The sequence below is a fragment of the Lonchura striata genome, chromosome 1 (genome assembly GCF_046129695.1).
Source record: "Lonchura striata isolate bLonStr1 chromosome 1, bLonStr1.mat, whole genome shotgun sequence".
NCBI lineage: Eukaryota > Metazoa > Chordata > Aves > Passeriformes > Estrildidae > Lonchura > Lonchura striata.
In genome coordinates, this window is record NC_134603.1 from 29,438,196 (window position 1) to 29,462,741 (window position 24,546).

General features: G+C 45.4%; 1 protein-coding gene across 1 annotated transcript in view; it reads left to right on the forward strand.

The window, feature by feature from the left end:
- The first annotated feature begins 1,298 nt into the window (after nt 1-1,298).
- The window catches only part of TPD52 (tumor protein D52), a 41,409-nt gene continuing 18,161 nt past the window's right edge, over nt 1,299-24,546 (forward strand). The window contains exon 1 of the mRNA XM_021550575.1: nt 1,299-1,408. Coding sequence (XP_021406250.1) covers nt 1,387-1,408 — 22 coding nt within the window. The 5' untranslated portion in view covers nt 1,299-1,386. The remainder of the gene's footprint in view (nt 1,409-24,546) is intronic.

The following is a 24,546-nucleotide window of genomic DNA, read 5'->3' on the forward strand; positions in this document are numbered from 1 at the left end:
AGCACAATTTGTGTGGGTGGGTGTATTTTGATATACAACGAGAAGGAAGATGCCACAGCCGCACAAAGGTGCTGAGGCATGTCCAGAGAAGGACAAAATCTGCTAAAGGGTCTGGAGCACGAGTCTGGTGAGGAATGGCTGAGGAAGCTGGGGTTGTTTAGCCTGGAGAAAGGGAGGCTCAGGGGTGATGCGATCACTCTCTACAACCACGTGAAAGGAGGTTGTAGCCAGGTGGAAATCTGCCTCATGTGCCAGGCAATCAGGAACAGGACAAGATGACACAGTTAAGCTATGCTCGGGGTGGTTTAGGTTGGACATTAGGAAGAACTTTTTCACCGAAAGGGGGATTAGACATGGGAATGGGCTGCGCAGGGAGGTGATGGAGTCATGATCCCTGGAGGTGTTTAAGCAAAGATTGGATTTGACACTTAGCACTATGGTCGAGTTGACAAGCTGGTGTTTGTTCATAGGTTGGACTCGGTGACCTCAGAGATCTTATCCAACCGAACTGATTCTGAGAACTTCGGTGGTAGCTCCCTCCTGTCCGCCGCACCAGCTGCGGGCAGCAGGTTGGTTGTGCCTCTCCTCCCCGAGCCGGTGCCGCGCGGTGTCAGCCAGCACAAGCCGAGGTGCAGCAGCACTGCGGAGCGAGGCGCCGCCCTGGAGCCAGGGCACAGCCGGTGAGGGGCTGACCGAGGGGCAGGCTCGGGAGCGGCTCCCCTGGGCGGGGCGGGGCGGGGCGGGCTGCGCTCACCGGGGCGGGCCGGGCCGCGCTCACCTGTGCGGGGCGGGCGGTGCTCGCTCCCCTGTGCGGGGCGGGCAGTACTCGCTCACCGGGGCGGGGCGGGGCGGGCGGTGCTCGCTCACCTGGGCGGGCCGTGCCCCACTCACCTGTGCGGTCGGTGCTCGCTCACCGGGGCGGGGCGGGGCGGGCGGTGCTCGCTCACCTGTGCGGGGCGGGCGGTGCTCGCTCACCGGGGCGGGGCGGGCGGTGCTCGCTCACCTGGGCGGGCCGTGCCCCACTCACCTGTGCGGGCGGTGTTCGCTCACCGGGGCGGGCCGGGCCGCGCTCACCTGTGCGGGGCGGGCGGTGCTCGCTTACCTGTGCGGGCGGTGCTCGCTCACCTGTGCGGGCCGTGCCCCACTCACCTGTGCGGTCGGTGCTCGCTCACCGGGGCGGGGCGGGGCGGGCGGTGCTCGCTCACCGGGGCGGGGCGGGCGGTGCTCGCTCACCTGGGCGGGCCGCGCCGCTGAGTGACGGGCGGCGGCCCCGCCCCGCGGGCACGGGCGGTGCCTCCGCTGCCACCCAGGCGGGGGCGGGCGCCGAGCCGAGCCGAGCCGAGCCGGGGCAGCCGCGACGGGCAGCGGGACGGGCGCGGGGCCGCCATGGAGCCCCCGAGGGACCAAGGTAGGGCGGCGTGGGCGCTGCCGCTGCGCCCGGGCTGGCGGCGCTCGCAGCCCTGCGCCGCTCGGCCCCGACCTGCCCAGCCCAGCCCTGCCGGGCCGGGCAGCCTGGGGCCGGGGCGGTGCGGGAGGAGCTGCCCGCGGCCTGGGCGAGGCTGCGCCGGCCGTGGGCTCGGGAGATGCGGGCGGGCGGCGGAGCGCGGGGCGGCTGCCGGGCCGAGCCGCGGATGCAGGGGCAGCGCATCCCGGCCTTCCCGCGGCGCCTCGCCGGCAGATAAACTTTCTACTTTCACCCTGCAGTAAAAGTAAACCTCCTCCATTACACGAGTGTGCAACTTTCGATTGCCCAGCGCTGTTCGCAGGGTTTGTTGCCTTTTAATTCTCTCCAACGCGGCGTTGCTCCGCAGCTGGCATCTCTATTTGGGCAGCTGTCCCTCGGCCCCTGAGCGGCAGCAGTGCTGGCGCCGCTGTGGCTCTGTGGTGCTTCACTGGTGTCCTGGCTGCTGTGGGTGCAATACTTTTCGTAAAACTTCATGATTTATTGAAACCCAAAAACCTTGGATCTGCTTGCCCAAGATAATAGTTGGTGCACTGATGAAAACTAACGTGAATGCAAGCACAGCACGTTCTCTTGCTGTATAAGCTTATCCCGCAGAGGTGTGGGATATTTATCCAGCCCATTTATGAATTAGTTGGAGCCTTTTGTATGATGTGGTACCGAACGACACGCCAGCTGCTCTCTAGAATAGGTAGGGCAGGCTGAGGTCACGAAGTTACCTGCAGTAAGCTAGCAGGGGTGCTTGGCTCAGCTCGGTGTCTGTGCCCTTGGGCTGATTTCATTCAGGGTTTTCCTGCTTGGGATGGCAGGAAGCCTGCACTTGTGGCAGCTGGGATGTTGGAGCTGCAGGAGCTGCTGGGAATGTACCCCTTATTCTGCCACAGTCAAGCTCTGTGCTCTGCCAGCTGAGCAGGCGCCAGCCTTGATTTGCTCCCAGTTAAGTGTTTTGAGGAATGTGTAGTACATCTGTACAATTAACAATTCCCTCTGAGTTTCTCTGTACTTACAGGAAAGGTCAGGCTATCTCTGCCTGACCAGAAGGTAATCTGGCGAGGGACTGAGTCACCTCAGGGAGGTTTCTTCAACCATTTTGAAGTCCTTTGTCTATCTTCAATATAAGTATAAATTAAAAACAAAACAAACCAACAAATCCCCCCTGCCAAAAAAAGAAAGAAAACAACCTCCAAACCCTATTCTTGGGTACCAACAAACAGAATTGTGCCAGAAAATAGCACAACTGTCAGTCCCTTCAGAATTTTAATTCCAACTGCAGGAGCATTAAAACTGATATCAGTATTCGTCTCAAAGTTCTTGAGGCTCTCCTATAAAAAGGTAAAGATCTTTACTGCAACTGCAGGGTCTTGAACAACTTCTGAGGGGAAAGGAGAGTAAAATAACATGATCTTCAGAAAACTTTAGTGACAGTCTTGACACTTACCAGAGGCTTGTTTTGCTATTGTACTAATTTCTGTTATAAATTGCTTCGTATAAAGAGGGTGTTGCACCTCAGGATGTTTATCAGAATAGTGTACCTAGTGTGATGTAAGGGCCTGTTACAGAGCAAATGTGGTGCAACAACTTCTTCCTCTGCCTTCTTTTTGGAGTAATTATGCTGCTTACTTTCATGGTGAGGTGGAGATCTGCAGATACAGTGGGAAAATCTAGACTAGTCAACACACTTGTGCCAGTTAATTAAAGGCTTCTAATACCCTGCCAATTAGACTTCAAAGACCACCTTTCTTGGCGAACTGGGGTTCTTGCATTGGAAACTGCTTAATGATACAATATTATTACTCACTAAAGCCAACATATATGATTAAAGTCCAGGCCATCAGGTCCCGTCTCTGTGCCAGCATAAACATTCTGGATTACCACATCCAAACAGAAATTAATTTGTTTAAAATTGCGAGTCAGAGGTTGCACTCTTTGTTGTTATGGTGACAGCTTTCTCAGATAGTGGTAGTTAGGAGGTAGGAAGAAAATCTAGGTTATTTTTAAGACTGCAGCCAAACTAGACAAGGCTAATGCTCCAGGTGTAGAATGTGCTTAAGTCTCTCCTCTCTCTTGAGCAGTCAGGTTTAGTAGCAGTCCTTAAAATGTTGTTTCTAGCCTACCACCAGCAGCATCAGAATCACTGGGCAACTTTTGACTTGAAATGTTTTCATTGAAGGGATATTTGGACTGGCTAGATGGCTCCATGTGATTCTCAGTGCTCTCCAACAGCTCTGGAAATAGGTCTCCAAGCACTCTGAGTCTCTTGCTCTGTGATTACAGGCACCAAAGCAGTAGTGTCAGCTCAGGCCAAGTGGATATAATATTATCCTGAGATGAGGAGTTCCTTGTTCTGTTGCTTTGCTTTAACTTGTCATGAACAAAAATCTGATTCACTGTATGGATTTAGTTGCTGAATAAATTATTAACTGCAGTTGTGCAGTTAAAGATGCTGCTGTTCCCTCTTCCTCCCTACTCTCCCTCTGCCAAAAGAAAGCAAAACAACCAAACCACAAACACACCTGATTTTGCTTGCAAAAAGAGTCTCTCTCTGACTTGTTGCTGTTGGTGCTGATACAGTTTACCAGTGGAAAAATAAAGCTGAAGCTGCCCCTACAGTGGAAGCAGTGTTCTGAGTGAGGAAATTGTGCCACTGAGCAGTCTCACAAACACATGCACCACAGCACAGTTACCTGGTAATGATCCATCTCCAATGTTGTGTTCAGGGGTTCCTCCTGTGCTTCAGCAACACTTCACTTATGTAATCTGGTGCCTTTCAAAATCTTCAGGCTTTTGTGGTATTTAAAAGGAGTCCCAAAACATTACATGTGATTTCTTGAGAGACTATGTAAGGCTGTCTTTTCCTGGAACGTTGACTTGCAATTTTGGGTCTTACAGAATGGACTTTAATATTCTTTTTCATGCAGAAAGAACTTGTTTCTGGCAGTAGGACAAGTTTCCCCCATTGTCCATTGGACAAAGCTGCACCTTTTCCTACTGCTTTATTTGTTTCTTATCACTAGGTACTTGCAGTACTGTATGATTTTTTTTTTCACTTAATGTGCAATTGTGAAATCAAACACTTGTAAGTAAATACAAGTGGACAGCTGTTGTGGGAACTGCAAAGAAAGAATGATTTCACTGAGCTGAGTGTCTGTAACAGTGACTTGAATATGACAGAAATATCAGAAGACTTACATGAGTAAGTCCCTTGAACAGCAGCAGGCTTTCATTTATTTTGCAAGAAAAACTGTGTTGGTGAGGAAAGCCTTATTCTGACTCAGGCGGAGGGTCCTGACTTGGTGGGGTGGCATTACATAGTTATTTGATGGCATTGCTGGTGTCCCCTCTCAGCCAGTGCATGATTGAGGTACAGAAATGTGGAGGATCAGTGTGCTGTGTTGGAGGGACACTGGAGCAGGTGATGCACAGCTGTTGGGTGGGCAGCTGGAGGCTGGAGCCGTGTCAGCTGTTCCTGCCTTCTGCACTGCTTGAGCATTGGAGGGTAACTTGAACTCTTCATTCATACTCACACCCACTTCAGTAGGATATGGAGAAGGGGGCCAGCCCAGTGCTCCAACTGTGGAAAGACTCTGCTGCTTGTGGTGTGCATGGATCCTTTTCCCTGTTCCCTACAAGGAACACTGTCCCAAGCAGTCAATACAGTCCTTCACTCTGGCAGAGTAAGGTCTACTGTCAGACCTTTGGGTGCAGGGAAAGCTTAGCTAAGGATCTGTGTCCTTTGATCCTCCAAGAGGCCAAGCTGTAACTGCTCAGGGCTTTTAAAATCTGACATGAACATGATGCAATTCCTTTTTATTCCAGTTTCCCACACTTTGAGGTAGCCCATGAGTTCCCCCTTTCTCCCACTGCAAATGCCCACCAAAATAATGGGAGGCCGTGGAGGCTCAGGCTGACGCTTCTGGCCTATAATAAGGCACTGCAGCTTGGCTTTGGTTTAAGAATGTGATGGTGCAGGCTGAAGAAGTGCCTTGCTCTGCTTGATCTGGATGCTTTGTGAGTAAAGTGGGAACAGCTGGTTTTTGTGGCTGAAAGTTGGCTGCCATATGTTAGCACCTCTCCTGGCCAGGCACGAGTGCACTTCAGCTGCTATGAACTGTGCTTGGAGACTGCAGAGCACAGCCCCTTCCATCTGCAGGGGCTCTCAGTAACCACATACTGCACTACTCTGCCTTGGGAATGTTATCTTATTCATTTTTATGTCATTCATATTTCTATTCATGCTCCTGTCTATCTTGTATGTTCGTTTTTTCCCCTTGTCTTCTAAAGCTGCTGAATGCAGCAGCCTTTGACTAACAACTTCTGCTTTGTGAGCCAGATGTCATTATAGTCCCAGGAGGAACTGGGTAATAAAGCAAGTGGATGTTGGGGCTTCTGATGCTTTCTGCCATGCACTGACCCTGCTGGGTAAGGACATCCCAAAATCTGCTTTGGCTGACCTGAGTGTTGTAAAGGCTGCAAAGGCTTGGTCCTGTTTCTTCACAACTGTTTGCTTTTTTAACTGTCCTGACAGTTTTTTTGGCAGGAAGTCCCTCAGCCAGTATAGAAAAGTCTTGCAGGAAAACAAGGGACTAGATTTACCATGTAAAATCAGTGAGCTGTTTGTGGATTGCTGATTCCTGAGGGTGCTGGACATTGATGCAGGTAAGGGAGGATATGTGCTGTATCTCTTCCAAAAGTGATGTTTCCATGGTAGCAGGATACAGTGCAGGGAGTTTTCTTGAAAGCCAATGTTTCTTGACCAATTTTCAAAATAAAATAATCCAAACTCCTCCTTAATTTAATAGGAGAGAGCAACAGTGTCGTTTGCTGAGCCCTGTGCAGCAGATGCCTGATGGGTGTGGGGTTTTTATGCTTTTACAAGATGCTGTCCTCCAGGTAGGAGAATGATGACCCCACTGTTTCCTCCACTGGAGTCTTTGTAATATGGGCATTTCTGATTTGCGATTTCCTCTGTGGAGGAAGGGAGGTGTTTACCCTTGTTCTTTTAATATCCTGTAGTGAGTAAGCAGAAAAATGTCAAACAAAGGGTGACTGAAAGGGAAAGCAAGCATTAAGTGAGATTAAACACTAAATTGAAATGCTCTCGTTCAGCCAACACAGTCACTCTGTATCAGCTTCAATTTAAGTCTCCAGAGGCACAGCTTTCTTTCCTGTTAAAGGTGGAGAGTGTCTTCAGAATTGCTCATGTTTGGGTGTGTTAGCCAGAGCGATTTGGAACCTTCACTGCAAAGCCTTGTATTGGAGGACAGACTTTCTATTGGAAGCCTTTCCTTTTGAAAAGGGCTGCAGTAACAGACCAGATACCCATAACTTTCTAATCTGGATCTCTCCTGAAGGTTCAGTGTCACTCCTGCCATTTCCTCTTACTTATCTTCCTCCTTTTCCTCTGCCTCTGGTTAAGGGAGCAGAAGTGAAAGAATATATAGCTGTGTGTTGGCTTTGGCTGTTTGGCAGAATTATACCATGAGTCATGCTAACTGGTCTGGAGTATCCTTGCCCTGCTATCCTGATATGAAAACACTTATTTCTGGCAGAGCTATAGATGGCTGTATGGATTTTCTGCTAGTGCAAGTACAAGTACAGCTGTAGGAGTCTGCAACCACTTGTCCCTGGGTGGAGTAGGGGGAGCAGCACAGCAAATGCTGGTGTGTGGAAAAATGCTTATTGTGCTGTTGCTTGTGGGCAGAAAGAGGTGGTTTGGTGCTATCTAGAGAGAAACCAGCACTACTGCTGTGGTGTGAATGCTGTCGCTGAAAGAGGCAGCTTTCCTGTTTTGCAAGCTGACTTCTCTATTCCAGAGTGTGAGAAGAGCAATAAGTCTCCTTGGATGCTGACTGACAGTGGAGCGTCCCAGCAAATGCTGCCTTGGGCAAGCCTGGAATGCTCCTTTTCTGCAGAACTGAGGTCTGTAGGAACATGCTGTGACACGTGGTTTGGAGTGACAGGTTCTGAATCACCCCTCTCCTGCTTGTAGCCTCCCAGCAGAGCAACAAATGTGTACTGTGCCTAAAAACTTCATAGATAAAGAAAAAGCACGCTTTGTGTGTGTACATGGAAAGAAAATCTGTTTATTGCTAATGTGATTGAAATTTTAGCAATCTAATTCAATAATTAGTTTAGAAAAAGGCTATTATGCACATGAATTCTTAGTAATAATAAAGCTAATGTACAAATTTAGCTTCTGCACCTTTTTCTTGGTGGTTTACTCATCCTTCCTCTGGCTTCTGAGGGTGGTAGTATCATTTTGGTGGTGGCAAGTGTATTAGAGCAAATTGTCAAATTGTGACTCCTTTTCTGGGAGGACTAGAATGGTGGTGGTTTCTTCCTCATGGTAGGATCCACTGGAATCCTTCTGGTATGTTTGCTTTTTACACATGTGCTGTTTGTTTCATGGTTTTGCAAGCTCTGTTTCATCAAATCTATTACATAAAGTGCCTTTAATATATGCTAGATATTATTCCTTTGTTCTCTGTTATCTCTAGAATAGTTTTGTCCAACTGCACATCTCCACTGGTGACCGATGGCTTTCTTACAGCCATGGGATCTCCATTGTCAACCCTGTGCTCCCTTACTTGTAGCATGCCTATAGTCTCATCTCTACTCTGAGACACACCAAGTAATACAAACCCTCAGGCAGATTAAGAAGGGTAGAGACAGAGCAAGCCTGACAAGTCTCTAGTCCTGGGGCCTTGCAAGCTTGGCTCAAAGCTTATGTCCTGTCACTAGCAATGCCTGTGTTGTACTGTGGAGTAACAAAGAGGCTGGAGAGCACCTGCAGCTTGCTGGGGGTGGTGGGTTAGGCAACCAGAGGCAGAAGAACAGGTATTTTTCCTGTTTAGCTTTCCCTTTTCTAGCAGCTAGAGGGAAGTGGTGCTTCATCAGAACCCCCTTACCCCCAGGATGAAAAGATGTGCCAAGGGAGGCACCTGGGCTGGAGTTGGTGTTTTCAGACAGGTGCTGCTCTTGTGCTTTGCTAGGATTAGACTCCATGTATGGCAGTGATGTTTGGTCATGAGAAAAAATTCAAAAAGGTTGAAAACAAAGCTAAGTAATGTTTTTAACTACTCCTTAGCATGGCAAAACTGTGTATTTCAGTTATGAGCCTTGGGGATGTTGCTTGTGTCTGTTTTACATTGTTTAATTTTTGCCTAAAATATTTTAATTAAACTACTATCAGGGATTCCAAGATGAGGAAGAAGTGATCTTACTCATGTGTCTTTGTCTGTGCTCTGCCTAAATGTGTATCACATCATGACATTAGAAAGTCTTGATTAATTTGATCAGGATAGCAGAATTTGATAGAAACTCCTCCTATGCTTCTACTGTAGTCATCTCTGTCTGATGTTCATTGCAGTGTTCTACAGCAATCCAGTCCCTGGGAGTAACATATTGTAGTGGACATTTGCAGCTGCTGCCAGGACAGGCTGCCTTTGAAGAAGGCCGTGAACTCAGATCTTCTGATACCCTGTAGTCCCTGCAGGAGTACATCAGACTCCTGATGCGTCCTTTGCTTTTCCTCATGCAGGTTCCCAGGAGTGGGGCTGTACAAGGATTTGCCTATAAGCACCTTTAAAGAAGTTGTCCTTTAAGTAGGAACCAGTACTTCCTACTGAAAAGAAGGGTCGGGGTTATGAAATGGACACAGCTCCCACTGGCCAGAGTGCACCTGTCTCTCTAGTGTCTGATTTCTACTGTTATGCAGAAGACAAATCCCTTCAGCGCATCTTAAAAGTGTTTTGCCTGCATCTGAGGAATCTTGAAATGCAGAGTGAAGGCAGAGCAGAAAGGCCCCAGATCAGTCACTGTTTTTAACCTGCTGACTGCTCAGAGTTGCTTTGATTATTGCTGGCAGAGGTTAGTTCTGTGCCTGCACACACACAGGCCTTGGTGTGCATGAGCAGATCACACGCTGCTGTGCAGGCTGTTTCCATAGCACCAAAAAAATCTGCGCCAGGCAGTCCCTGAAGAGGCTTTGCTGAGCAGCTGATGTGCATTCAGGGATGAGGAGCATCAGAAGTAGTACCAGCCTAGGCATGGGGTGGGAATGGAGCCTGATTTAAATATTGACTTTCCTCTTGCCAGATGTCACTGTCTTGGCATTAGGAAAACAGGCTGTTTTACTGCAATGTGCTTTGCTTTGAGCTATGAGCTCTTAAAAGCACCATTCATGCTCTGTTTCGTCTCCTCAGCAAGCTGCTACTTGCAAATGTGTTCCAAAACAATTTTTTTTTTTCTCTACAAGTAGTTTATTCTTGAGTAAAAGGAAAGACCTGAAATGACTTCTTGTCTTTCTCTTAAGACTGCTCTGGTGCCTGCATAGCAGGTATGTTTTACCTTCTTGTGCTCTGAGTTGTGACAAGCCTTTTTGTCTGTTGCCTGGGCAGACTCTATAGGTGCTGTGCAGCTCTGGTATCCCAAGAATGTCATGGATGGGTCCACCTGCTGTGTTCAGAGCATTGCCATATGATCTGTCACCATCTCTGGAGACACTTGAAGGAACAGGGAAGAGAAGTTCCTGCAGAGGACCCCAAAGAGAATTGTCTGGACATCTGAAGAAGGTCACAACCCCAACTTGCTGTTGTCTGAAATGGCAAACTGATGCTGTGCTGCTGTTTGCCAAGCAGGTGTTCATCCCTGATCTTCTTGGTGAGCAAGACAGAGCACATTGTGGGTCTGGCTTCCTACTTCTTCCAGGGCTCAGGCCACGGTTGGATCCTTGCACAGTATCTTTTTCCACCAGCTCCTGTTTCAGGGTGTCTGGGGACCTGTCATGGTTTGACGCTGGCACAATGCCAGCGCCCCCATGAAAATGCAACCTATCAATTGAATGCTGTGAAATGTGATCGAGAACAGAGCAAAGCAGGGCCAAGCTTAATAACAAAGGAAAAAAAAAGACAGCTTTATTAAGCTACCACTACTACTATAAAAGAAAAAAGAAAGGGAAAAAACCACACACAAAATTAGAAATGAAAACCTTTCAAAACATTCCTCCTCCCACCACCCAACTCCAACGAAACACAGTGAGACACATTTGGACCCTTAATCCAGTCTTCACCCGTCCACATAATCAATACTGGGTCCATCAGAGGAGAGAGGAGTCCCCCTTGCACCATAGACCCCAGGAAACACAGCTGCCACCTCTTGTGTTTCCATGTCACACATGGCACCGCCCAGACACACCGGCCAGTGTGACACTCTCCTCTCCATGTCACAGTGCTCTCACCACCATGCATGGACAGAGACTGCTTATACGGCTGCTTTAAGGATGCTTTGCCAAGGACCAACAGAAACAACAGTCCAGTGTCTCATTTTGGGACTACAGTCCCCCCCATTTTCCTCTGGGGCCGGGGGTCCAAGAACAGAGCTCGTCTTCTCTTCTTCTCTGAAGATGGAGGGCATCCTCACACTCTCCTCAGCTTTTCTCTGTTCATTCCTGAACTGGTAGTTGCTGGAGGAGTTTCTCGGCTCACCATTGCATCCCCCTAAAATGCAGTCTCTCTTGGAGGAAGGATTGGTTCAGTCTATGGCTAACAAGAAGAGTCCAGCCAAAAGCCACTCCATCATCTCCCTCCAAACTTCTTTACCTAACATCTGAGGTCCCCAACTGTCTCTCTTTCCTTCAGATTGAGGAGGAGTAATATTTCACAAAGCCTTCATTTCCCAGGAAAGGGTAAAAGTCCCAGACTCCCCAGACAGCTGAAATCTCTTGGCCCAGGATTCCATCTCCCATGCTGGGCATCTTCCCCACCCCCTCTTCCTTCTCCTCTGCTGGCAAACTTCCAGGTGTCTGCAGGCTCTCTACCTCTTTCCTCTAGGTTGAGGGGGGACAAAGACATCTCAGACGTTCTCCACCCTTCCGTCCACAGGAGCTGGCCCAGCTCAGTTCCAGACCCTTCACCCCCTGGCCTGCCTCCCCAGGCCACATGGCTTCCCTCCCCCACCCAGCTCGTGGCTGGGCAGGGGAGGTCTGCACCCTCCGATGACCGGAACCAGAGAGAGAGTTCTCCTGGGAATTCTGCTTTTAACCCCTCTGTGTTCTCAGAGGTGTGTCCACCTTCAGTTGGTCACCCCAAGTGTCAGTATCCAAACATGACCCCTGACTGGATTGACCTCTTCCTTCCAAGAAAATTCTTTTCCTGTGTCAAACCATGACAGGACCTCAGCCTCAAGCTTATTGGGGGGATTGTGTGAGTCATGGAAGTTGTTGTTTATGTAGTTTAAAAACTCTACTGCACTTCCTAGCTGGCTGCTACTGTCATATGATTTAAGTGCAGTAATTTGGAAGGAGGGGAAGACTCTGAAACATTACTGTTATTTTCTCCAATAAAGCAGTTGTTAACTGCAGTAAAGATGTGTTTTAGATACCCACTCTAAATCTCCTTGCCTGAAAACTCTGATGAAGGAATAAACAGTTGCTGCTACCATTTAAAAAACTGTTTATAGCAATCAGTCTTAAACACTAGCCTTCCTAAAATACATTTGAATTTTTAAGTGCACTTCCAGTAAATGATGGGGTACCACAGAGACACCTGTCTGTACTTTGTGAACTGCTACTTGAGCTTTGTGTATTGATCTTGTTAACACTTGATGTAGCAGAACTAGTGTGGACACTAAGCAGGTAGTACTATGCTTCTTGGGAAAAGTGAAATGAAGTGACTAAATATCTCTTTTTGAATATAGTCTTGATTTTTAGATGCAAAGAAATTTTGCTTTCCTGCCCTTCAGTTTAATCTTTAAATACTCAGTTAACTTGTTTTTGTTTTTTTCTGGAGGAATCTCTTATTGGTATAGAGGGAAGAATTTGGTTTTGGCCTGTGGTGTCTTCAACAGTTGACTTTTTCCAAAGAAATCAGTAAATCAGTCTACTGCAAATACATTCTTGATTATTCATTTCCAGCAGTGCTGACATTCAATATAAACTTGTTGAATTCTGTTTAATATCAAAGGAGGAAAAATCCAGCAACTCACCAGGCACGTAACAAGGGCCAGAGAGGTGCTTCATGTATTGCAGGACATGGCCTCTGTGTGCTGGGCTGCACTAGCTGCCCACTGATTGGGTTGGTTGGACAATACAGAGCACTTCTGTAAAGAAGCAGAAGTTTCATGGTTTTGCTGGTGTATGTGTGGGGATCCTTCAGGTTCAAATGTGGTTTTGAGGACTTGGTTTTAACAGTCCAGCAATCCTGCAGGGAAGGTGGTTGTTGCTCTCATAGCACAGCTGCAGTTGTAGGTGAGCCTTCTGCCTAATGCACCCCTCTGGATGCATTGCTTCAAACACCAACTTCTGAGCTGCAAGTTGTTCACACTCTTAAGTGTGTAATTTGTTCCTGTAAATTATTCTGGATTAAGGCAACCTGCAGTATATCAGTACAGGCTGGGGATTGAAGGGGTTGAGAGCAGCCCTGCAGAGGGTGACTTAGGCTGGTGCTGGTGTATGAAAAGTTGGACATTAGTCAGCGGTGTGCACTTGCAGCCCAGAATGCCATTACACATCTGGGCCTTATCAAAAGCAACAGTGGCCAGATGGTCAAGGGAGATGATTCTGCCCCTCTTCTTGGATTCCATGGGAACCCACCTGGAGTATTGTGTTCAGTTCTGTAGCCTCTAGAACAGGACCTGTTGGACCTATTGAGGCAGGTTCAAAGGAGGGCCATAAAAATCATGGGAAGGATGGAACACCTATTATATGAGGAAAGGCTGAGAGAAATGAGCTTGTTCAGTGTGGAGAAAATAAGGTTCCAGGGAAATCTTACTGCAGCCTTTCAGTAGAGAAAGATAGTCACAGAATTTTTAGCAGCACCTGTTGTGATGGGACAAGGGATTGTGGTTTTAAACTGAAGGACAGTAGCTTCAGACTAGATATAGAGAATTTTTTTATGATGAGGGTGGTGAAACACTGGAATAGGTTGCCCAGAGAGGTGGTGGATGCACGATTCCTCAAAACATTGGAGGTTTTTAGTGGTCCACTGGACATTTGGAAACACTGGATGGGGCTCTGAGCAACCTGATCTAGTTTAAGGTGTCCCTAGCAGGGGAACTGGAGCTCCCTTCTAACCCAAACCATTCTGTGGTAAAACAGAGATACTGACCAAATCTTTAGTTGGGAAATGTAGACCACCCTTAAAGGGTATTTGGGGCATCCTGCTTTGCTGCCTTTGTGTGTGAATTGTGAGTACTATGGTTCATGAGCAGCAGTGAGCAGGGCTAATTAGTTTCTGCACATTTCTGAACAGTAGCAAGTGAAACCTGTTGGAGTCACTGCTTTGAAGCTATTTTCGACTGGCTTCTGTGCCTGTCACAGGTTTTTTGGCATGACAGATTTTTGGAGATTGTAGAAGAAGGAAAACAACTTGAGTGTCAATGGAATCAGCAGAGTGATGTGCTGAGTACTTCCTCTGTGGTGGGGAAATGTTTTTGGGATAAATAAAAAAGGGAGAGCTTTACTGGAGTGAATGTACACACTTTCATTCTGTGTTAGCACACTGATACATGAAGTCTTTATTTGGTATGCTTTTGTTTCTTATTTACAATTCAAGACCATCCACCTTGGTGAATCCCAGAATTATACTTTCCTCCCATCCCCAATGGAGAGTATTTTCCTATTCAAAAGCAGCTTTTGAGAAAGTGAAAATATGAGAAGAGGGACAAAAACTCAAAGCAAATTTGTGTTTTGTCAAGAGGAGCTGAGAAGACTTTTTAATATTTTTAGAAGGGAAAACGGATGAATTAAGGATAGGGCAAGTAAAATAACTTCTCCAGTCTTCCTGTTCCAAGGTAATATTACTGTAGAGGCCTTGTTTCCCCTTCATGCAAGGTGGTGCCAGCAGCATTTCTGAGGGATGTGATGGCTTCTCAGTAATAATGCTGTATCACAGCTCCCTGCTATGGGGCAATAATGACAAACACATGTTGATTGACAGCTGAGGACTAGCAGTATGCAAGGCAGTGTTTTGACTCCCACCTCTTCAATATCCTGGTCAAGTTTTTACCAGAATGAAAAATTGTGGATTGCATTATTCATAGCTGTTTAAGCTCTGAGTTATTCTGAATGTTTTTTTGTGCTGATGACCGAGCTGTGATGTGCCAAATCTGATGTAACAATAACCTGGGTTCCAGCTAGAGCAGTTCTTAACCATAAAGTTTGAAAAGTTTACCAGACTAATCTGTTAAACACAATGGAGCCATTAAACTAGGGCATGACCAGCACTCAGAATGGCTATGAATACATGTATTTTTTTGCTTGACATTTTCAGTTGTGAAATGAGCTGTGTGGTAGATTAGCTTGTGCAATAAGGAGTGATGCTAAACTTAGATTTCACATTGTAGTGTAAAGCTTTATTCTTGGAGTTTGCGCTGATGTTTTGTTTCAGGTCAAATATTGGGAAGAGGCAGCTTGTGGAACAGTGCCATTCTGGAGCAGCTGGTCACTGAAAACAGTGGAGGCATGCTTTCTTTACTGAAAAAAACCCCAACCACAAATCCCAACATAAAAAACCCACAACCAACCAAACCCACATAAAACTAAAAAAGAAACCAAAACCCAGTCATCCCCTCCCCTTCCTTTTTTTCATTTCCTGTCTGCTTTTAGAGATGAAGCTCAATAACCTTCAAACTTTGGTTCTTTAAACCTGCACCTGCCCCTGTAGTTTTCATCACATCAACTGCACCAAAATTAGGAAAAATGCCTGCCTGACTTTGAAAAGACCTATCTAATGCACACAGTTTTGTCCAGTATAATATCTTTCAGTAAAATGAATGGTTAAACTCATTCTACTTACTTTGTGGTGAAATATAAATGAGAAGCCTGGATGCTTATGTAAGCATGCTGATATTTAGAAAAAGTTCTCTTTGTATGGAATAGACTAGAACACAGCTAGATGGTGCATAAATACATTAATATTGCTTGGAGATTTTGAGAGATTAGTACTTTCATGATCTGAACCTGCCTAGGTTGTTAAAAAGGAAATACAGGTTGCCTGTAATATCACCCAGCAGCAAAAAGTAGCATTTCATGTCCAAAGTCTGATCTGATGGAAGCAGGTATGCTCAAGTCTTCTAGGACCTGTATGTCCTTTAAAGCCTTATATATTTTTGTGGAATCATCACTGAACAAACTTGTTTGACCCTTATCTTTGCCACCTTCAGCTTTTGGAGTGATTAGTGTTTTATGACTGTCTGTTGATTTGTGTGACAGCAGTATGTCTCTAGGCTAACGGTTTCATTTAATTTACTGTCCTAATATGACTTGGAGTAGGGGCAAATGTCTCCTAACAGGATTTAGTCAGCTCAAGCAGCATTAAAAGTCAGTCAAGGACATACCAATTGGATAAAATCTCAGAGTACTTATTAATATAATGGCAGCTTCAGTGGTCATAATAATCTAAAGGTAGATGCATTATCTGCATTATATTAGGAAAAAAAAAATCTGGTCAGTGCAGTTGGTTTGTTAATGAATTGCTGTTGCTGCATGCACAGTTGCAGGATTCTCCTTCTTATCTGTTAAATGAGATTAAGAGCAGTGCAGAAGCTCACATCCTGAATTTGTCCAATTTGCAGGCTTGGCAGGATGTGTCCAAGGTACTTTAAGTAGTGATAGCTATTGATCCAAATCTGTTAGGAAGCACTGTAGGAATTGGTGCCTCCCAGCTAGATGTGGAATTTAGCAGTATGGGCAAGCAGCAGCCACTCCATCTGGAACAGGACATTTCAGGTACTGCACAGTTGAATGGGTGACTGGTAAAGTCCTGGACTATAAAGGAATAGCTAATGTGTCTTGTTTGATGCTGCAGGGAAAACAACACAACTTATTCTGGGTTTTTAAGTGACAGATTCCAAGTAATAGTGAGCTGCTGCACAAGTACTTTATACCAGCAATCTGGTGGTGTGCCATTAGCACTGTTTTGTTAGGTCTTACTTTCTTAAGTTTAGGAAGGTGCACTGAAATGCTGCAGTGTGAGAAATGTAGATGAATAATAAGGGCTTGTCTTCATTATGGGCTTATCTGCTTGGAAAAGCTGTAAGTGGCTCAGTGTCTATTGTCAGCTTTTAGGTACCTCATGAACAGGCTGGTTCTCTGAAGGGTTTGCAGCAAAACCCATTACTGGTCTAAAGATGTGAATTGACTGGTTGAAGAAGGGGGATCAGGAACAAGTTCCTATGACCTGAAACATTTCTGAGGCATATATGTCTGTGAATTTATAGTACTAGTACACTTTGCTGCTGACTAGGCAGAGTTTTGCAGGTATTTCATACTATGCTCTCAGATAAGCCAAGAGCAGAAATGTTAATAGGATTTCTATACAGCTTGCTACTTGCAGTTGCTTGCCTTTGAAAAGTTGTACTTTACTCTTTATGTAATTATACTTGTTTGACAGTACAAGTCAAAATCATAAACTTACTTAGTCAAGTCCTGAGAAGGGAAAAAATCTGGTGGTTTGTCATTATTGCTAAGCAAAAAGCTGATCTTTATCCTGGTTAGCAGAATAAAGTGCCAGGGTACAGTAGGAGTGCACCTTAACCATGCAACCAGTCACTTGTGTGTGGTAAAATTAGCAGTACTTCTAGAAAATGTCTCCTTTTGGAAAATAACTCCTTGTGGTGTTATGTGTGCATCCTTTGTGGAAGCTCATGTGGAGATTACTGTGCTCTGACTATTTTGGGGAGATTTGTGTGGTTGTGCTAAAAATTACTGTGTCCTGAGCACAGAAGTGACTCTCCCAGTGCTTCTGAAGGGCAAGCTGACATTTCTAGATAAACTGACATGTGTTTGGAAGTTTTTGCATCAGCTTTTTTCTGGGCTGAGGAACTTTGCTAGGGGAACCTGAGAGCATGCAGTAGAAAGAGTTACTGGAGGAGTAAAGGAAACTGTACTGGAGTGGATGAAAAATTGAGGAGTCTGAGAAGGGAATTCAAAGACTTAACTTGAGCCTAGTTTCCTTGGGTTCTGTGCAATTGATAAAGGGTAAAAGGAGGAGAGGCTCATGCTGAAAGGCAGCTTTAGCTCAGTGACACCAGTAGTTTATTTGTCTACTGCAACTTTTTCTTTCTGTACAAGAGTGAACTTTTCCTGCTGAAGAGTCATACATTCACTTCCCTCCTGGAGAAGGGGGTGTCAGGGGGAAGTAGATGACTTTTGTACTTGCCAAGAGCTTCTTCTGTGTCTGGAGTCACATGTCAGGCCCAAAAAGTTGCTTGCTCATTCATTTAGTGATCAAAGTGTAAGCCTGTCCCTTTTATGAAAATACAGGAGATGTTTTTCCCCTCCCAGAATCTGTCAGCCACCTTTTTCCTGCAACCTCATAACAGAAACCAGTGTAGTCTCTACTGCTGCAAATGCTTTTGCTCTGCTTGTCAAACATCATAATACTCCTATACCACTAGGTAGATGTGCAGAAGTGAAAAGTCTCCCATGAAGTCTCTGTCCATATCTCAGTTTAGAAAGTGGGAGAAAATGGTACTTTATTCTTTCAGCAAGTAGGTATTTTTAAATCTACTTCACAAGATGAAGGGTGGGCCACAGACCTCCCCAAAGGCAGGGTGCCAGGACTCCTTGTGTTCCTGAAGAAGAGAGGTCCCTGGAAGATCCTTGGAGAATCTGGAGGAGCAGCCCGTGACCTATTACAGCCGTTGGGTTAATCACAGGATAGTTAAGGTGGGAAGGACCTCTCAAGGCTCAACCCCTATGGGTATTCTCAGTTCAGTCAGAGAGAAAGGAGAGTTTCTAACCAGGCTGTTAGAAATTCTCCTTTCTCTCTGACTGAACTGAGAATACCCATAAACCCCTCTGTTAGGGCAGGGGCACCTGGAGCTGGTTGCCCAGGACCATATCACAATAGTTTGAGTTGGAAGGGACTTCAGTGCTCATCAGTTCAGCCCCCAGGCATGGGCAGGGATGCCACCCACTAACTAGATCAGGTAGCTCAGGGCCCATCTAACCTGGCCTTGAACACTTCCAGGGATGGGGCATCTACCACTTCTGGGCAACCTGTTCCAGTGTCTGACTGAAAAAACCCTCTGAAAAAATAATTTCTTACTAATGTCTAATGTAAATTTCTCCTCTTTGAGTTTGAAACTGTTCCCCCTTGTCCTGTCACTATCTACCTACAAAGTAAAAAGTTGTTCTTCCTCTCTTATAAGTCCTCTTTAGATACTGGAAGGCCGCAATGAGGCCTCCCTGGAGTCCTCTTTATGCTGAACAACCCCAACCTCCTCAGCCTGTCTTTATAGGATCTCTTATAGAGAGATCATCTTTGTGACCTTTCTCTGGATCAGCTCTAGCAGGTCAATGCCCTTCTTTGCTGAGAACTTCAGAGCTGGATGCTGTGCTTTACTTGGTGTCTCTCAAGGGCAGTGTAGAGGTGGAGACTCACCTCCTTTGACCTGCTGGTCACTCTGCTTTCAATGCAGCCCAGGATGTGTTTGGCTGTCTGGGCTGTAAGCACACACTGGTGGCTCATGTCTGGCTTTTTATCCACCCAAGTCCTTCTTTGCAGGGCTGCTCTCAAGGACTTCTCCCATCCTGTACTCATATCTGGGATTGTCCTGACTCAGGTGCAGTGCCTTGCACTTGGACCTGTTGAACTTGATGAGTTTATCCAGGTCCTTCTGGATGGCACCTTGTCCTTCTTCTGTCACCTACACAGTGCAGCTTTGTATCATCTACAAACTTGCTGAATGTGCAGTTCTTGCCACTGTGTCATCAATAAAGATATTAAAGACTACTGGTCCTTGATATCCATGCCCACATTGATGATCATGTCCAGATGCCTTTTGAATATCTTGAAGAATGGATTTTGTGAAGTACTTACCCTAAACCCTTGTTGCTTGCATCAAATTGTGCGCTGCTTGGTTGCTTCAGTACTTCTGCCCTTGATAGTAAATGATGGAATTTCTGTACTGCGTCAAATACAGGCATCAACTTGGTGATTACATGATGGGAGCTACTGAGTACCACAAGCAATGAAGATTTTTTTGGTATTATTAAGGTACTGCTAAGACTACAGGGGGGGCTTTTTTTGTGTTTTTAATTTTATATATCACAATATGTAATTCAGCTTAATGTGTAATTGAATTTGTTTTGTTCTTAAAACCTCAGTGTCAATGTCATGGTGGGACCTGGTATCAAAGGGTCATGATGGTGGACTTTTCTGGAGCTGCTTTTCAGAAATGGAGGCTCTGGGATGCTGTGTTAAAAGAGGAAAGTTTGCTTTAAGAGTGCAGAAAAGCAGTCTTGTCTTCTGAGGGAGGCTGGGAGTCACTCCAGAGTCACTCAAATAAAACTTTTAATTAGATTGCAAGATTACTTACTGCAACTTTGCTTGTGACAATCCCATTTCTGCACTGCAGTGTTCCTAATCTTTTCCAGCTATCATCTAGCTGGAGCTCAGCACTGTTTCTTTACAGTTTTGACAGGGTCAGTTTCTTGCTTGAGGGATGGGAGTCTGTAGAGAATGGCAGCATAATTGGGATAAGTGGCTGAAGTGAAATAACTAAATACATTCCTCTAAAATCTACCTGACAGTGTTTTAACTCTGTTAATCTCACTTGGAAGTGTTCCTCTGTGTTTGCAGGGCTTGATCTGACTTCTCCCAAGTCAGTGCAAACTCTAATCACTGGTTTTGGGGTGGTACTCTGTGTTTGGCCTAGTTCTTTTTCATAGATAGGAAAGCTTTTCACCTGTTACTGTTAGAGCACTGTTTGAGACACAGAACTTTGTTATAAATCTGGGATTTCTGCCTAATCTTTTAAATGCTAAAACACTTGCAAGGTAGTAGAGAATATGTGCAAATATAGAGAATATTGTCTGACGTGAATGGGTTAAGTATTTTACTGTAGTGTCAGCTTGTCTAGTCACAGAATATGCTGGAGCATAGATCTACTCCCTCACAAGAGCTCAGGAAATTAGTCTGAGTTTATAATTGGATTGAGAGGAGAGACGAGAGCTGCTGCCTTTGCCAAGATGTGCGTCAGCTGTCTGAAATACTGTGGGCTGAGACTTTGGTTTAAGAGAAGAGCAATACTGGCAATCCCTGATCCCTACCTGTAACATTTGGAAATATTTGTGTTCCAGGGAGATACATCTTTGAAGAGGTGGTGGTTATTTGTGGTGTTTTTTTCTTTGGGTTTTTTGTTTGTTTTAATAAGAGTAAGTGAAGGCAGCACTTAGGCTAGACAAAGTACTGGAGAAGATATTTCTGTACAAAGAACTGTACTGAATGATGTAGTTGTATCAGGCAGAGTTTGTCCAGAGAAAGCATGTGAAGGAGGCTGAAGTACTGAGATTAATATGGTGTTGAGTTGTACCCTGCTAGAAGGCAGCAGATACTTAACCCCTTCAGCCACATTCTGCTGAGCATTACTAACGGGGCTGCAGAAGCCTGTGCTGGTACTATTCAGGAATTGCTGTAGCTGTGCAGCTCCATTCATGTCATGCACAAGTCTCAGCGGACTGAAAGAAGTGTGTGCTGTTAAAAGAAGGGGAGAGAGCACAATGTGAAAAAAGGAGCACTAATATACAAATTTCAGGCTTGTTTAGTCTTTGGATTTCTGTCCTCTTGCTTCACAGCATCTTTTTCTCTTAATGCAGTTTTAAGGTCTCAGATCAGGTGCTGAAAGGCTTTACTTGTCAGTAAACTGGTAAGACTTCGAAGATCAAATTGATGCTACAGAATCTAGATTGGTTTAAGATGCTTAAGTAGCTTTATGGCTCTTAAAATGGCTTATGCCATATAAAACTGTTGGAGTGGGGAGAGGAACCTGACTGTTGCTGCCTGATTGGGATCTCCTCGGGAAAGATGGGGGTGGTGGAACACCACCTGGCTGGAAATCTTTGCCCCAGACACACTTACTGGAAGGCCTCTTATCAATCTTGCCTCTTAGCAGACTGCAGAAGTTGAAATTCAGACCAAGTATAGGCCGAGAAAGCAATTGAATCTCCACAGGCAACCTTGAAATAAGAGACTGAATCTTTTTGCTATGCCTCCAAAGAGCAAGCGCTTCTTGCACCTCTTCCCCCTCTTTGTCAACAAAGTCTTCCTATCATTTTCCCTTATTTTCTTTTGCTTGCTTGATTAAATGCTGGAGTCATGATAGCCTTGCCAGAAGTATGAGCTGTGGTGCACAAGACTTTACTGACTGTTAATGCTACATAGTTACCTGGGAAAGCTTTAAGTACACTCTGTAACCGTAACAGAGGAGATTACAACATAGTTAATGGTAGGAATTGCAATGGTAATGCTTTGCTGAGGCTTGCCAAGCCTTTCTGAGGCACTTTGTGACATTCAGTTGAACTTGTCAGTAATTGGTTCAAGCATCCTTGACAGAAGGTATCTACCTTTGTGCCAGTCTCTCAGACACCAGCTTCTAAAATGCCAAGGATGACTTAAGTACTAGCCTTTAAGTTATCCTGAGGTGTTAAGGGCAAATGAATGCTTCATCTGGAATGGCAAAAAACTCGGTTTTAATCCCTTGCATAGTAAGTGAAAAATAATTGCTACTTCACTCTGGAACAGCTCCTTCCTTAGACTTCAAGATTTTTGCAGGTATCTGCTTTGCAGGTAATCAAGACCTTGCAGGTGGTATCTGCAACATCCAAGGTACACAGTAAAACTGAATTTGCAATTCAGGGCAAAGAACAGAGACACTTGAGGATGCACAGTTAATTACTCTGAGCCATGTAACAGAAGCCTAAATGTATGCTTCAGCCCTGAAATGTGTGTGTCTTGCCCTGGGAAGGCAGCATCCTTCTATTAGGGTATGGCTCTACAACCTCAGTTCCACCTCCAGCCAGCTGCAAGTGCTCTGAATTATTGTGAAGGAGAGGAAGCCCATCCAGAGGATGTTTTGGTCATGAGAGGGCCCTTTTGAAAGGCCTCATAATGTGCCTGTTTTCATAGTGTACAGAAATCTTGATTGCTGTGACTGTAAGAGCTGCTAAACTGGTCAGAAAGCTTCACACTGCAGAGAAAAACCTTGATTTTTGGTTCTGTGCAGCTGCTGTTTGTCATCCCCATCCTGCTTTGTTTCCTTAGGTCATCACTTGAATTTGAAAATCTCTTGGAGAGATATTCATTCCTCCTCCAAATGCACAGCGAGCAGAACCTATCTTCTTTAGACTGCCTTTAGGCAGTGTGGGGGAGTCCTGCCTTGCTCTGCCCTGAATCCCTGGATGTGCTAAGGAACTCTGGGGAAGAAGCAGATAAAATGATTGTTATGGCTGGCAGGGGATCTCTTAAAACTAGAGATTTCTTCCCTGAAGTGAATGAGTTAGGAATGACAGCCTAGAAGTTGTTGTACAGGAGATTTGGAAGGGTGGACTGCAGTTCTTTCTATGTACAGAGAGATTGACTTCAGTTTGAAGACCATCAAATTTCCCTAAGTGATGAAGCTTATTCAACAAAGCAGCTTCTTTCATTACCAGGTGGGATTTGTACCTGAGAAAAGTGAGGACCAACACTCTGTAAAGTCCAGAAGGTAAGAGAGCAGGAGGCTCATGTGTTTAGGTGATGTGTTTGGTAGGTGCTGTAGCAACCCATCTGTATGGCCACTATAATTGAGCAGAGAGGAACTTGAAGTAAGGAGCACTTGCATGGTGTCCCTCTCTTGGCAATGACCTTAGAACAGTAATACATCTGTAATATTTCTAAAAACTAGAGATTGTCTTGGGTGACTTCTGGACTTGTGCTCAGGCTATGCATATGGAGGAACAAAAGCACAATTCAGGCTCTCAGGTGGTAGCTCAGATTTGTAATTCAGCAAATCTTCCCTGTAAGCCAAATGTATGTTCCAGCAGTGTCTCTGACTACACTGAAGAGGTGTTGAAGAGTTTGGCCCATACAGATTTCTATCAGTAGGGGTGGCAGGCCAGGTCAGTGGTTGAGACTGGCAATCCAGATATCTCTAGGGACATGAAACAAACTTGTGCGCTACAGAGATACAGGAAGAGTGCCAGATTTTTTTGAATGGTTGGTAATGGGTAAATCTTATTGTAGGGAATTTCCTGTAAAAACAGGAATGTAATGTTTGCTCCAGGAAATACCTAGGAAATGGTATTCTTGATTGTTAGCAGGGATCAACAGATTTTCATAAGGGGTTCTTTTTCCTATAACAGCTACTTGCAGTTGTAGCCAGCTAGCACTGGCCAGTGTTAAAATGAATGATTATCTAGGGTTAGGAAAAAGTTCTAGGGTGTAGGCTCCCCTTCTCTCTCTCTGTGTTGGGAGAGTGATGATAGAAAACACCCAGCTCTTTGTGTGCCACATCTGATAATTTGTCATTTTGCCTAACCCAGTTAGCACAACTACTGCCTGAGCCTTTTGCACAGAAGGCAGCCCCTGACTGCTGACTTATACAAGGGAAAGCTGTGAAGCACAATCTGTAGCTGTTCATATTAACAAACTTGGTTAATAGAGTATATTATTACCATAGCTGTGTTGCAGTTTTCTGCTGCCTCTGGGTGCTTTAACCTCAATATGTGACCAAAGCTTTAACCTTTGCCTGGTGAACTTTGCAGTATTTCTGGCAGATGTCACAACCATGTGTCAGAAATGCAGGGAGGCATTCTATTTTCTTCTTTTCAGTGGGATTGGAAAATAGCAGAGACCTGTATTTCAGGCTCCAGCACTCTCATTGTTATGAGCCTGCAGGTACTCTTTACCAGAAGTAAATGTAGGTCTTTAGCCTAAAGGATCTGCTTTTTAATTAGCTGGAAGGTCTGCTCCTGTGGCAACTGACTGACTGCAGTGGAAATGGGAAGTTAAAATTCCAGAAGGGATGTGCTTTCTTCTCACATGCCCAGGAATTATTTTGCTTGGACTTGACTTCGGAATGCTGCACGGCTCCTTCACTTCTCTGGAATAATGCCTAATCAGTAGTGCCTAATCAGCTCTGTCCTTACTGTGCAGGAAAAGATTAACTTGCATTTGATTATGCTCCTCTGTGTGCAGGCTGCAGTAAGAATCCCAGGTGAAAGTGTGGAGTTTGGGAGGAAATTGTTGCTCAGCTCTAAAGATGATCTACATTGCTAGTAACCTTGTGTTTTCAGTGAAAGAAGCTGACCTTGAAATAAAAAT